We start from the raw sequence: 13158 nt of genomic DNA on the forward strand, positions 1-13158 counted from the left end.
ATTATTAGTAATTAACAACTAAATTATTTGAGACTTTTCATCGATTTATTTGATTACAAACAACTGATTACAAATAATGAATGTTCTTCAAGAAGTTGTGTCCAATTATGACAAAATAGTGATTACAATATCTGTAATCAGGAATATGTTATATATATATGAAAAATATCAAAAATGCATTAAATTTTATTGTTGTAAACTTTAAATAGTGGTAATTATTATTAATAAACTTTTTTTTAATTAAGTTTGTGACATAAGATTAAAGTGTTAATAGCGACAAATATTTATTGCATATTACAAATAAATGTTAAATAATGTCAAAAATGTGATATATTGTAATACAATTTTTCTAACCTTAATAAGTTTAATATATTAAATATTTCAATTTATTTTTGCTAAAATATATTTATTTAATTTATTTAAATAAAATTATTTCAATTTTTGTTTATTTTTATAGAAAATATTAAAATATAATATTAAATTATTAATTTTATATAAATTTTGATAAATTGAATTAAATTTATTGTAATATAAATATGAATAAATGAGTGATGAGTATTAAAGATAATTTTTGAATGAATGTCTATTAAATGTAATAAATTAAATGTAAATTCAAATGAATGTATTATATGAGTCATTGTATGGCTTATGGCAGTTGAAGAACTAGTTTATGTCTGACAACACTTATACCAACCATTGCTTAATGAACTGAACTGAACTTATAAGGGGTTAACCAATTCATTGATAATCATCACTACTTTCACTAATATATCAATAAATAAAACAAAATTATTGTTATAAGATTACCTTAAATGAAATGAAATGAAATGAACTGGCTATAATTTAACAATTGTCAATTGTTGTTAACTCTCAATTTGAATTAACAATATTAACCCATAAATTTATTTAACACTTGAGTGCTGACTAAATAATTTACAATAAATAAAATTATTTTTATTATTTTTTTATACATACTGTAGTAATATACCTTATTTGTTAAAATATTTAATTAACCAATATTTGTTTAAAACAATTGTTTTATAAATTTAATTTACAAGTTAACATTATTTTTTTAGTCATTTTTTAAATTATTACCAATGAATTTTTCAAAAATTAATTATATTCATATAAATGATTTTATTATATACTGTGCATATAATTAATAAACGTCCAGTATTTATATAAACAATGAAATATTGTCAAAAAATGTTATAAATTTAAAAAAAAAAATAAATACAAATAAATGTCATATTTTTAAGTGAAATTTTTGAGAAAATTTTATTCAGCGACGAGCCAATACAATTGTATATGAATTGATTCAAACATAAAGTTAACTTGATAAATTTGATAAATTTGATAAATTTGAAAATACATTAACATTGGAAAATAACTATACTTGAAAAAACTTAGAACTTAAAAAAATACTATTACAATGTTAAAGTATGTTTAGACAATTTGTTAAATTAACTATATATGCTCATAAATTTTTCGTCACAGTGTATAAAAAATTAATTAAATCAAAAAACACAATTAAGAATTTAAGTTAATTAATTAAAACTAATATCTAATTAATTAAATAAGGTTTGGTTACATTATTTATCAATTTTACATAAATAATATTTATTTAGATTGCTAATCAATAAATTAAACATGCAAAGTTGCTCAAAATAATGTATTGTATATATTATAGAAAGTATTGTATATTTAAGATTATGAGCAAATTTCCCAACACGTGATGTATTTAATAAAATTACTTTAATTTTTCCAAAAATTAAAAATATATTATTTTCTTAACTTAGCTTTAAAGATATTAGTATTAAATAAACTAAAAAAGCAAAACTAATTGATATATATATATATATATATAACGAAGTAGTTTTGACAAACATTGAATTAAAATTTTTATAATAATTATATTATTAAATAAATTTTTGATAGATATTACAAACAAACAAAAATAAATTCGAGGCAAAACTTTTCAAAGATTAGAAATATATATCATATATAACTTTTAAAAATAGTTTGAATGACTGAATTTGTCATAATTTTAGATTATATAATGTATTATATAATTAGTATATAGAAATACTAAGATATAAGTGAGAAAATTGATTAATTTTTATTAAATCATGTTTTAAATAATTATCTATAAATATTATATACAGTAAATTTAAATAAATAATGCTTAAAATAAATAAATTTTTAATAAAATGAATTTATTATGTAGAAATTGATATTTATATTGTGATAATTAAAAAAAAGTTTGTATTAAAATTTTACTAATAAATTAATATATTTATTATCACATAAATTATTTAACATTAAAACCGTGTAATTGTTAGTTAATGTTATGATATAAATGATTGAATGTATTGAATGTGACGCCAATTGACTGCATTGTTGTCTTATAATAGCCAATACCGGTATATGTGTGACGCATGCGCTAACAAACTGACAATAAATCAATTGTCTGTGTGTTCAACAAAATGACGATATGTTTGACAACTTTGTGGACAATCAACTGATCCGTTGATTATATTATCGTCGATATAACCATACAATTGATTGATTGAAATTAATCGCAACACAAGACAACTAAAATGTCGGTCGCATTCATTCCTCAGCAGAAAAATCGACCGAATCTTAGTTCACAACAAATACAAAAGGTTTGAATGACTTTATCATCCATTTCTTGTTTAATGTTTTTTTTTGTATGATTTGGATCAGATGTTGGACGAGAATACACATCTTATTCAATGCATCGTTGACTACCAGAATAAAGGCAAAGGTCAGGAATGTCTTCAATATCAACAACAATTGCATCGAAATCTTGTCTATTTGGCTTCAATTGCCGAAACCAATCCCAACATTTCGGCATTACTTCCTCCGCCGCAGAGCTTTATTCCATCGACTAATATGATGAATAACCGATCAGTTTCTCCATCTATGTCACAATCATTGCCATCGATGGCCAATAATGCGAATTCAATGTTAATGGGATCTCACAATCAAGGGATGCATTCACAGCAAACACAACAGCAACAGCCGCCGTCACATCTGACAACACAATCAGCTCAGCAACAACTGGCCGGTAATCAAACGGGAAGTCAGCACCACTCACAACACCAGTCAGCACAACAAACGTCTCCATCAATAACCCCCCCTTCAATGGCAGCTGACAGTCGCATAACATCTCCCAATGCAACGGCAAATGATAATTTTGCAGAACCAACACAAAGACCTTCATCACAGTCGCAGTCATTGTCTCAATCACAACCTCCTCCACCGCTTCAAAATCAATCGAATGGACAGCAAACACAACCACAACAACAGCCAACACCGCATTCAATGCCTCCCACTTCTCAATCACAAAACCAACAGTTAGGGCAACAGTCGCCATATCCCCGGCCAATGCCTGGTTCTCATGCTATGACTCCTATGGGACCACCAGCACCGACTACTACACAAAATCAGTACGGAATGATGCCTCCACCCCCACCACCTCCCCCTGTCTCACAATATGGTTCACAAACACAACCACCTAATGCTTATAGTTATGCTTCACAATCACAATACGGGCCAAATTATACACAACAATCAGGCACTGGATTTCCTTATAATTATCCCAATAATTCTTCAACAGCACCACCCGGTCCTCCACCACAATCCGGTCCAAACACTTATCCACCGCCTCCTTCTAACCAATACACAGGTTATCAAGGATATGGTCCATCAGGTGTGAGCCAACCGGGTCCTCCTTCACAACAACCACCCCAACAATGGTATCCACAATCATCACCAATGCCGGCTCAGACTCAGCCATATTCAGCTCCTAATCCAACCCATGCCTCACACACTACACATAGTGGAGGACCACCCTCCATAGGTGGAGGACCTCCACCACCATCTCAACAATACAGCGGTTACTCAAATCCTAACTATAACCAAACCAACCAATACTCACAACCAAATTATGGCAACACATATGGTCCACCATCAGGACCTCCACAACCACAAAATGGTGGTTATGGAGCAATTCCTAATGCAGGCGCTCCACCACCGCCTCAACAAAGACCTAATTATAACCAACAACAGTACGGACATTACCCGCCCCGACCACAAATGAGTGCATATTCAGGCTATGATCAATCAAGTCAAGGATATGCCGGTTATCCACCACAACCACAATAATAAGTGGATCGTAAACTTCAGCTATTTATTGACGATTTGCTATATTTTATTAAACTTTAAATTATTTGTACTTATTTTCAGTAAATTTATATATATTTTATAATTTAGGTTATTTTTTGGTTTAAATTGTATCTATTGGTTAGTGTGATAAACGGTTTATATATATTTTTATGTCTATTTATTTGTATTTTGTGTATTTGAGATGAGATTATTGTAATTAATGTTTGCATTTATGTCTTTAAAAGCTAATAATGTCAATAAAATTGATTAAATTTGAATTATTATTTTATTTATATTAGTTTACTTTAATTTGTCATAATATTTTAACTACCGATACATTAATAATACTAAAGTTATAAATAAAAACTTAAAAAAATTATTTAAATTATATAACTACTGTATTTAATTATTTATTATTGTTATATCAAACGATAACTACTTAGATATCATTTCAATAAAAAAATATTATAATTACTGAAATAATATAGAAATAAAAACCAATTTAAATACTAATAATTAATGTATTAATAGAAAGTAGTGTTACCACTGTTACCACTGTTACCACTGTTACCACTGTTACCACTGTTGAGGTTAAATGATAATAATATATTATTGTAAAAAATTTGGAACGCTTCACGATTTTGCGTGTCATCCTTGCGCAGGGGCCATGCTAATCTTCTCTGTATCGTTCCAATTTTAGTATATGTCCCGCCGACACGGGACAAACATATATAACATACATCAGCTTATATACCCCTCATTATACTATTCATACTTATATTACAGTCTATAACTTTTTTAATACTTTTCTAACAATATATATCTAATCGCACTTATTATTAGTAATTATGTATTCATAATATTCAGCTATCAATTACTGTACAAATAACTAATTAAGAATTTAATTAATAATTTAATTAATAATTAGTTAAATATTGATTTAAACCGCGATTTTATTATAAAAAGTTGAATTCATTGCAAACGTTTGTGGAGTGAATGCATTGAATATATATATGAATTGTCAACAATGCTCTCAGTTTAACATAGTTTTCAGTTATAGACAGTGTGTTTGTATGTATTGTGTGTCCAATCAGTTAAGTGTTGGACTAATCGTGTCTTTTGTGTTCACAAAACATTGTTTTGTTGGCCGAAAGCAAGTCGTCTTCGGTTGGATCAGTTGTCACACCAATCGGTTAAAACACATATTTAATGGTCAGTTATGTCTTCATCCGTTGAACTCGACAGAGAAGACATAAGCCATGCGAATGGCGGCGACGAGTCAACCGGTGCGCTGGCCGACGATGAACACAACGATTCAGACATTCATTCGGATCACATGAACAGTACCAGTGATGCCACCGAAGACCCAGAACTTGAAGCCATCAAAGCAAGAGTTCGTGAAATGGAAGAAGAAGCTGAAAGACTTAAGATTATGCAGGAAGTGATGAACGATGAGGACAAACACGATGCCGACAGTCCTAATGGTATGATTGTTGACTAAGACATTGATGACCATTCAGTGATAGTAATGTTTTAAATGTTTTTATATTGAATAGCGAGTACTTCTGGTATGTCTATCGAAGAGAAGATGGAAGTTGACGGTCGATCCGTATATGTCGGCAATGTTTGTATTATTGATTGTCTATTATATTATATAATATCGAAATACTATTCAATTTTATGATGATTTGTAAAACATGTTAGACTTCTGACAAGTTTTGTTGACAATTATATTACTGATTATAATATGAATTATATTAATAATTATATTTAAGTTATATATTACGGTATAAGAAAAATAATTGATTAACATATAATCAAAGGTTGATTATTCCGCGACTGCTGATGACTTGGAAAGACATTTTCACGGATGCGGATCTGTTAATAGAGTGACTATTCTTTGTGATAAGTATTCAGGACATCCCAAAGGGTAATCAAATAATTGATTAATTTAAAGTAATTAAATTTGATTATAAATTTTAATTAATATTTCCTATATCTAGATTTGCATACATAGAGTTTGCGGACAAGGACTCGGTAGAGACGGCCACTGCACTCGACGAGTCGTTATTTAAAGGCCGACAAATTAGAGTAAATATGATGTTTTTAAATTATAATTTATTTAAATTAGCAATTTTACAATTAATTTTTATATTTTTAATTGAATTATTACATATTTAAACCAAATATAATTTAAAGGTATCCGCCAAACGAACCAACAGACCGGGTATTAGCTCAACTAATCGGCCGCCCAGAGGGCGAGGCACCCGACGTGGAGCTTATATGGGCCGAAGTGCTCCGTGGTTTGGCAGACCTTCAAGAAGACCGTAAGTTAATTAGTGTTTTATTTATAAACATTTTATACCTATTTTATTTGTTTGCTTATCAGTCGCAGAGGTAGTTGGTTTGGCTACAGTCCCTATTGAAGTGACTTTTTAAGGATCACTATTAGATGACAGAATACAAGATTTTCACAACCATTGTTCAAAATTCATATTCATTATCTCTTATCTCACATATAAATGGTACGAATAATTCCCTTAACATCTGATGCAGAATTTTTTTTTTGTTTGAAAAGTTATGTGAATAATTGAATATAAAAAAATAATAAAAAATAAAAAATATGATTTAAAAAATAAAAATGTAAAAAAGAGATAATGAAAATATTGTACTTAAAAAAATAAATTGAAAAAAATAAAAAAAAAGAAAAAACATTAATTGATTTCACATTAAAAAAAAAAGGAGTCAAATCTGCATCAGTTTTTTATAAGGAAAGTTTTGTTTTGTCATTTCAGGTCATCATTAGGTGATTAATAGGAAATGGTGTCTACAATCACCCGGTGCTCATCAATAATAAACATTCGACTGACTAATAGTAAACATTTTAACGTATTATTAAAATATGAGACAATGAAGTTTTTATTATAAAAATTACAGCTTTTTATTAACATAATGAAAGTTTCTGTTGATGGATATGATTAGTGATGGCCAGTGCGCCTCCCTGTACGAAACGGACAAAATTATCACCAATGATTGGTCCCATTGCGTAAAGTCCCGGTGCGACCAGACTTTCGTGAGTATACGTGTCTATGGCTATTGGATTAGATCGGGAAAATATATCTTCATTTTTCTTGATTCCCAAATTGCATAACAGGTCTTTCTCGACGAATGTTAGGTTTGGTTTCATACCGATGAGTACCAAAACATATGAAACTTTAATTTTGACTGAAGTTGTTAGACAAGTGTCGTCGACTCCAATTCTGTTGACAAGAATTACTTCTTTATTGGATTTAATTTCTTTGACGCAATGCATTGGTAACGCTTCATATCCAGAGCTGGACAATGACTTTGCCTTCATTTTTGAGTGAACCGAATGATATTCCGGATACATGTTTTCAGGTAACTGATTGAATATCAGTGCCGGATCTTCGGGATGTCTTCTAAATGCATGAATTATTGGCACTTTTCTAAATCTGGCGGCAATTACAGCGTCGGCAGCACTAAGACCGGCACCTACTATGAGAATGGGATCTGTAGTGGACTTTACTTTTGATTGAGCAATAAGTTGTTCCAATTCGTTAAGTGAATGTAATACAAATGGCAGGTCTTCTCCCGGAACACCTAAACGATTAATACGATCACAGTTACCGGTGGCCAACACTACCCGCGGAGTTTGATATTTAAACTCATCGCCATTGGAATCGTAGCCATCGATTTGATATTTATTTATTTGACGATCAAATCTAACAGAAGTGACAGTCGAAAAGTGCTTGAAGTTCTTCATTAAATCTTTATTTTTAACATAATTGTAATAATAGTTGGCAACAGTTGACAAACTGACTCTACTTTCCCTCCTATGTTGTGAACACCATTCCCTTATCTCCATATCTGGTAATTGCATCCAAGATCCCAAACTTATGGTTAAAATTTCTTTGCAATCATTCATTGAATGCCAGGCACCGCCCGGAAGACCTTTGCCAATGACCACGTGATCAATAGCTTTATCGGGAAAATATTTCCATTGGAGTGTCGATGGATTCTCGACACCGAAGTCAGCTTCTGGATGCTGTAACTGATCCAACAAAAGGGATACTTTATTAATCGATCGACCTTCAAGACCATCACTCAAATATTCCAAATCTTGTTCTACTAATGATTTATTGATGACACTGTCATCTATTAATCTTTGGTGAAGGAATTCATTTGGATTTAGTGTTTGATCCTTCTTATAAAAGGGCCAATTGCCTGATAACATATAACTTAATGTTATGGCTGACGGACCGTTTCCAATGATCACTACTTCTTTATTCACTGAATTCATAGTAAATCACAACTAAATGATTAAAAATCTAAGTTATATTAATAAGTGAAGTACAGTCTCGATAAATGTGAGGCACAACACGTTTTTTTGACAAATTCTTGTGAAGTAATTGAAAGCGTTTTAGTGTCTTATGTGTTCAAAACCAGTCTTTTATCACATAATATTGAGATCCAACTCCTATTGGCAACAGATTATTGCACATCAATCCAAGCTTTTAACTGAAACATAAAATTCAATATCAATTAATGAACATTAAAATCAAGTAAAAATACAAACTAATATCAAATTGCCTGTTCATTACATTATATTTATGTTTAAAATTATTAAATCATATATTAAGACATTTTTTTTATTGTAAACTATCTTATGTGTGATATATCATCATTTAATTTCAAGTCAATAACAAGCCTTTAGGACTTTATATCATTAATTATTTTCCAAATTTTTCACAAAATTTTAATTAATTATTTTGTATCTTTATTTACTAGTTTTTTACTAAAAAATTCAATAAAATAAATTATATAAAAATTACAAACATATTTATCTATGAATGACATTGATATTTATATTTAAAAAAAGAGTACTACCGTAATATTACCATTCAATAGGCATTGACACTATGATAATGTACTGTACTATCGTATCATTGCTACTCTATTACTACTACACTACAGTATACTATTTTTGATGACTTATTTTCATAAATATTTTTTATTTTTATCCTATTTTGAGAATGGGATTAATTTTTTATCTAACAATTATGTTAACTTTCACTTTTAATATAAATAATTATTATTATTCAATAATCTTCTAAAATTTTGTTTACTATTTTGTTAACATTATAAACATTTATTAAAGCTGAAAACAGGGAATTTGTTGTAAAATTATTTTTCTTTTAGATAATATTAAAATACCAATGTATTTTTACTTATAATTCCCACTTTAATTATAAAATTTTTTAATTATTCAATGGGTTGTAAATAACTTCAAAACTTGTAATGATTTGTTGAAAAGTTTAACAGTGAACTAAAAATTAAATTAATATTATTTTTAAAAATTTATCTATTATTCGAAATATTGTTATTATTTCATTGAATTCAAGCCAACTTATGATATAATGGGAGATACCGTCCGGAAAAGTGATCTAAATATATATATATATATTTGTAGTAACTGTAGAGCACATGGATGTAATACTATCTATTGGGGACAACTACTCTATTTGAACTTAGGTTTTAATTAGTTTTGACTAAATTTATCGATAATAAAATCTGAAACTTTGGCTGAAGTTATAAACTATAGGTCATTATTTTAAATACATTGTATTAAATTTCTTTATCGAAAATGTTATACAGTATTCTACTATAATATTTTGATTATTAATTAAATTGAATAGTTTTTTTGTAATATTATTGTTATAATTTTTAATATTGTTCTAATATTATTGATATAAATTTGCAATATTTTATATTTAGAGTATATGATAATATTTTTTAGTCAATTAATTATTGATTAATTATAAACAAGTCGTTAAGTCACATTAAATCAGCATTAATTAATGAACTGGTTATGTATGTGTATGTGTGTGTAGATTAAAAAAAATATTGAATGTCATTAATAGGCAGAAGTGTAAGGTAAATGAAAATTTATTGCATAATAATATAGCACTCATTTAGTGCAAAATTTTTTAGTTATATTTATATAAAAATAATTTAATTCGTAATCAATAATTTATAGATTATATAAAATATTATCACTATACAGTGTATTTTTATAATACATAGTTTTAAAAATAATTAAATAAATAATAAAAAAAAATAAAAATGCTGATTTTCAAAATAATTGCAAAGAATGTCATTTTATCTAAAACGTTGATTTATTTATTAAATTTATAATTTTTTCCATTATAAATATAGTTAATCAATCAAATAAAATAAATAATATGATAACTATTATACTTAGCAATAAAAACATTTTTTATCATCAAATTCAAGTAAATTCTACTAAATAACTCATTATCGACAATCATATTCTGTAATTATTAACATTGTATAAAATAATGCATATTTGAAATTATTATTATAACATGACATGATATTATATTGTATTAATTTTAATTATTATGAATATAAAATAAAATTTTATAATTAATAGTTTAGTAAAAACAAGAAAAAATGACAATTAATATTATTTTTACCTCAATATTCATTACTGTATAGTCAAACAAATTGTGATAAAATGTTGTTATAATGAAATAATTTGACACAATTTACAAAAGTAGTAACCAATTAAAAATATTGATGTGGATGTCATCAATTCAAATGATGATCATTGCAATCAAATATCACAACCTATACACACATATAACAAATGCTAGTTTTATACTGAATGATGACTGCAATCAATTGAACGAATGCTATAAATGCATTGCATATGCAATGGTTTGCACCGGCGCTCAACTAATCAGACAACTGTCTGTACCGCGTATTATACATGTATTATAGATATGTTAACTACCGGTACATTTTCATACCATATCAACCAAATTTTACAAAAAAAACTAAATCAAAAATATCATAACATATAATCAAATAAATTAAGTTTGATTTGGATTTTATGTATTAATATAAAAGTTTTGTTATTTATATTTAGCTCTCATGAATTTATTCCTTTAAAATTATTATTTTTTTTAAATTAAATCTTAAAATTTATATTTAATAATAATTTTAGTTTTTATAACTTAAACTAAACATATTTCTAGTTATGTATTCAGTGGTCATATAATTATGTGATCTTATTTTTACTTGTTATTAATTTGTCATTTAGTAAAATAATTAATTAATATAAGACAATGTGAACATTGAAGAAGAATATAATAGATGGTATTAATATAAAAAATTAATAAAATATTTTTATGTTTTAATACTGGATAATATTTAACGTAAAATATGTATAAATTTTTATTAAGTAAAAAAGATTTGTTAAATAATTATATTTTTATAAGAAATTGACACAATTTATAAAACATATAAATAAACAAAATTAAAAATTAATATAATATAATATAAACAAGCTATGTTATAAAAGTTAAAAATTATATTACTTTTCAAAAATAATGTCGCAATTTAATATTTAATTAATTTTATAATTATTAAAAATTTGTTTTTAATTTTCATGAACTGTTTTATAGGATTTATACTAAATTATTTATCATTTGACAAATTTATTATATAATATTATTAATTATATATTATTTATTAATTCAAATGTTCTATAAATATGCATTTTTTAATTATAATTTTTTGTAAAACAATATATGACTTAATTGACATATTTGCACAATTCTTGCTTAAAATTACAGAATTCATATAAATAATAACAACAATAAATAATACAAATAAAATAGATAAATATATAATTATTTAAAACTAATCCAATAATATGTAATATGCAATAAATAATATGTAATTAATATATTATAATTAAAAAGACAGTAAATTGATTTAGAAATGTAATATATTATATAAATACTACAAATAAAAATACTTTAATAATTTTATTCTTTATTGCTTTAATATATCTAAATATATAAACCAATTTTAGTGCAAATTTAGTGCAATTTAGATATAATACTTTTGAGTCAAATGACTTAATCGATAAAATTACTATCATTTCATTCAAATACATTTAATACAATAATTTTTTATTTTCATTATATTATATATACTGAGTATACTGAATATATTGTTGCATATAAATAATAATTGATAATTAATAATATAATAAATAATTATGACGATAAACAGTGATCTTTTTATTAGTTAAGTTATAATTAATGATATTCTGTACAATGTATATGTATGAGTGTACTGTACTGTACTGTATAATACATTGTATAATATTATATGAATAAAAACAGTAGTCGACAATAAATTTGAGCCCAAATTATGAATTTGAAGGTCATATTGATTTTGTCTGCATTTTTGGCGACAATCGATATATATTGGGGTTTGGCTTTTAGCACATCTCAGGTATTATGATAACTGATTATAACATTTAAATTATATAAACAAAAAACTGTTTTTTATTTTCTACTATTTTTTTATTATTTTAGTGACACTAAATGTACTAATCATTAACAGTATTTGTAAAATTTGTCTAATAGTAAACAATATACAGTAATTTATCAAATTAAATATTAATTTTTTCTTTCACTGAGACTTATACTATAAATTAAATTTTATATATTATTTGTCTTTAATTGTTGATTAGATTTGTTGTTGATTTGTTATAAATAAATAAATAACTTATAATAGTAACCTATCAAATAAAATTAAGTACAATTATACAGTTGAAACTTTTGCATTTAAACTATCTTATTAAATTTAATTTGTAAATATTTAAAATATAACATAGCATTAACTGCATTTATATTAATGGTAATTATCATATTATATAGTCATCATATGTATTATATCATTAAATACAACTATAACTTAAATTAGATCAATAAAACTGTTTATTCAATGTTACTCTCATGACTTATAATGCGATAACTTTAACATTAAAATAATATCTAAATAATTACATCTTTTTATATTAAAATAATTTATTATCAATAAAAAATAAAATATATTAAATTTAAC

General features: G+C 26.0%; 3 protein-coding genes and 1 non-coding gene across 5 annotated transcripts; 2 read left to right on the forward strand and 2 right to left on the reverse strand.

The window, feature by feature from the left end:
- Window positions 1–2439: 2439 nt before the first annotated feature.
- Window positions 2440–4393, forward strand: LOC128962126 (proline-rich protein 2-like). Its single transcript, XM_054308475.1, has 2 exons — window positions 2440–2666; window positions 2728–4393. The coding sequence occupies exons 1-2, from the start codon at window positions 2601–2603 to the stop codon at window positions 4189–4191; spliced, it is 1530 nt and encodes a 509-aa protein (XP_054164450.1). The 5' UTR covers window positions 2440–2600; the 3' UTR covers window positions 4192–4393.
- A 415-nt stretch (window positions 4394–4808) lies between these two features.
- Window positions 4809–4914, reverse strand: LOC128963028 (U6 spliceosomal RNA). The gene has a single exon (XR_008484650.1). It is a non-coding gene; the product is annotated as a U6 spliceosomal RNA (small nuclear RNA).
- Window positions 4915–5232: 318 nt separating this feature from the next.
- LOC128962141 (polyadenylate-binding protein 2-like) lies at window positions 5233–7168 on the forward strand. 2 transcript variants are annotated; one of them, XR_008484640.1, is made up of 8 exons: window positions 5233–5675; window positions 5748–5815; window positions 6015–6121; window positions 6195–6282; window positions 6391–6518; window positions 6581–6716; window positions 6987–7066; window positions 7129–7168. XR_008484640.1 is itself a non-coding variant. In XM_054308491.1 (6 exons), exons 1-6 carry the CDS (start codon window positions 5411–5413, stop codon window positions 6615–6617), a joined length of 693 nt encoding a protein of 230 aa, XP_054164466.1. In that variant the 5' UTR covers window positions 5233–5410; the 3' UTR covers window positions 6618–6767. The 2 variants fall into 2 exon arrangements, 1 of the variants encoding a protein (XP_054164466.1); XM_054308491.1 differs by lacking the exons at window positions 6987–7066; window positions 7129–7168 and having other exon boundaries at window positions 6581–6767.
- On the reverse strand, window positions 7076–10899 carry LOC128962128 (oxidative stress-induced growth inhibitor 2-like). Its single transcript, XM_054308477.1, has 2 exons — window positions 10710–10899; window positions 7076–8730 (listed from the first exon to the last, which is right to left on the reverse strand). The coding sequence occupies exon 2, from the start codon at window positions 8510–8512 to the stop codon at window positions 7136–7138; it is 1377 nt and encodes a 458-aa protein (XP_054164452.1). The 5' UTR covers window positions 8513–8730; window positions 10710–10899; the 3' UTR covers window positions 7076–7135.
- Between the last annotated feature and the right edge of the window lie 2259 nt (window positions 10900–13158).

The sequence above is a fragment of the Oppia nitens genome, unplaced genomic scaffold (genome assembly GCF_028296485.1).
Source record: "Oppia nitens isolate AA-2021 unplaced genomic scaffold, nextdenovo-longstitch-racon4-pilon3 scaffold6_pilon_pilon_pilon, whole genome shotgun sequence".
Lineage (NCBI taxonomy): Eukaryota > Metazoa > Arthropoda > Arachnida > Sarcoptiformes > Oppiidae > Oppia > Oppia nitens.

Bases quoted from the DNA above. Each gene is read 5' to 3' on its own strand.
- LOC128962126 (XM_054308475.1), top strand. From the start codon at position 2,601: ATGTCGGTCGCATTCATTCCTCAGCAGAAAAATCGACCGAATCTTAGT. The intron at 2,667-2,727 runs GTTTGAATGACT...GATTTGGATCAG, and splicing joins GTTCACAACAAATACAAAAG to ATGTTGGACGAGAATACACA.
- LOC128962141 (XM_054308491.1), top strand. From the start codon at position 5,411: ATGTCTTCATCCGTTGAACTCGACAGAGAAGACATAAGCCATGCGAAT. The intron at 5,676-5,747 runs GTATGATTGTTG...TATATTGAATAG, and splicing joins CGATGCCGACAGTCCTAATG to CGAGTACTTCTGGTATGTCT. The intron at 6,519-6,580 runs GTAAGTTAATTA...TTTGCTTATCAG, and splicing joins GGCAGACCTTCAAGAAGACC to TCGCAGAGGTAGTTGGTTTG.
- LOC128962128 (XM_054308477.1), bottom strand. From the start codon at position 8,512: ATGAATTCAGTGAATAAAGAAGTAGTGATCATTGGAAACGGTCCGTCA.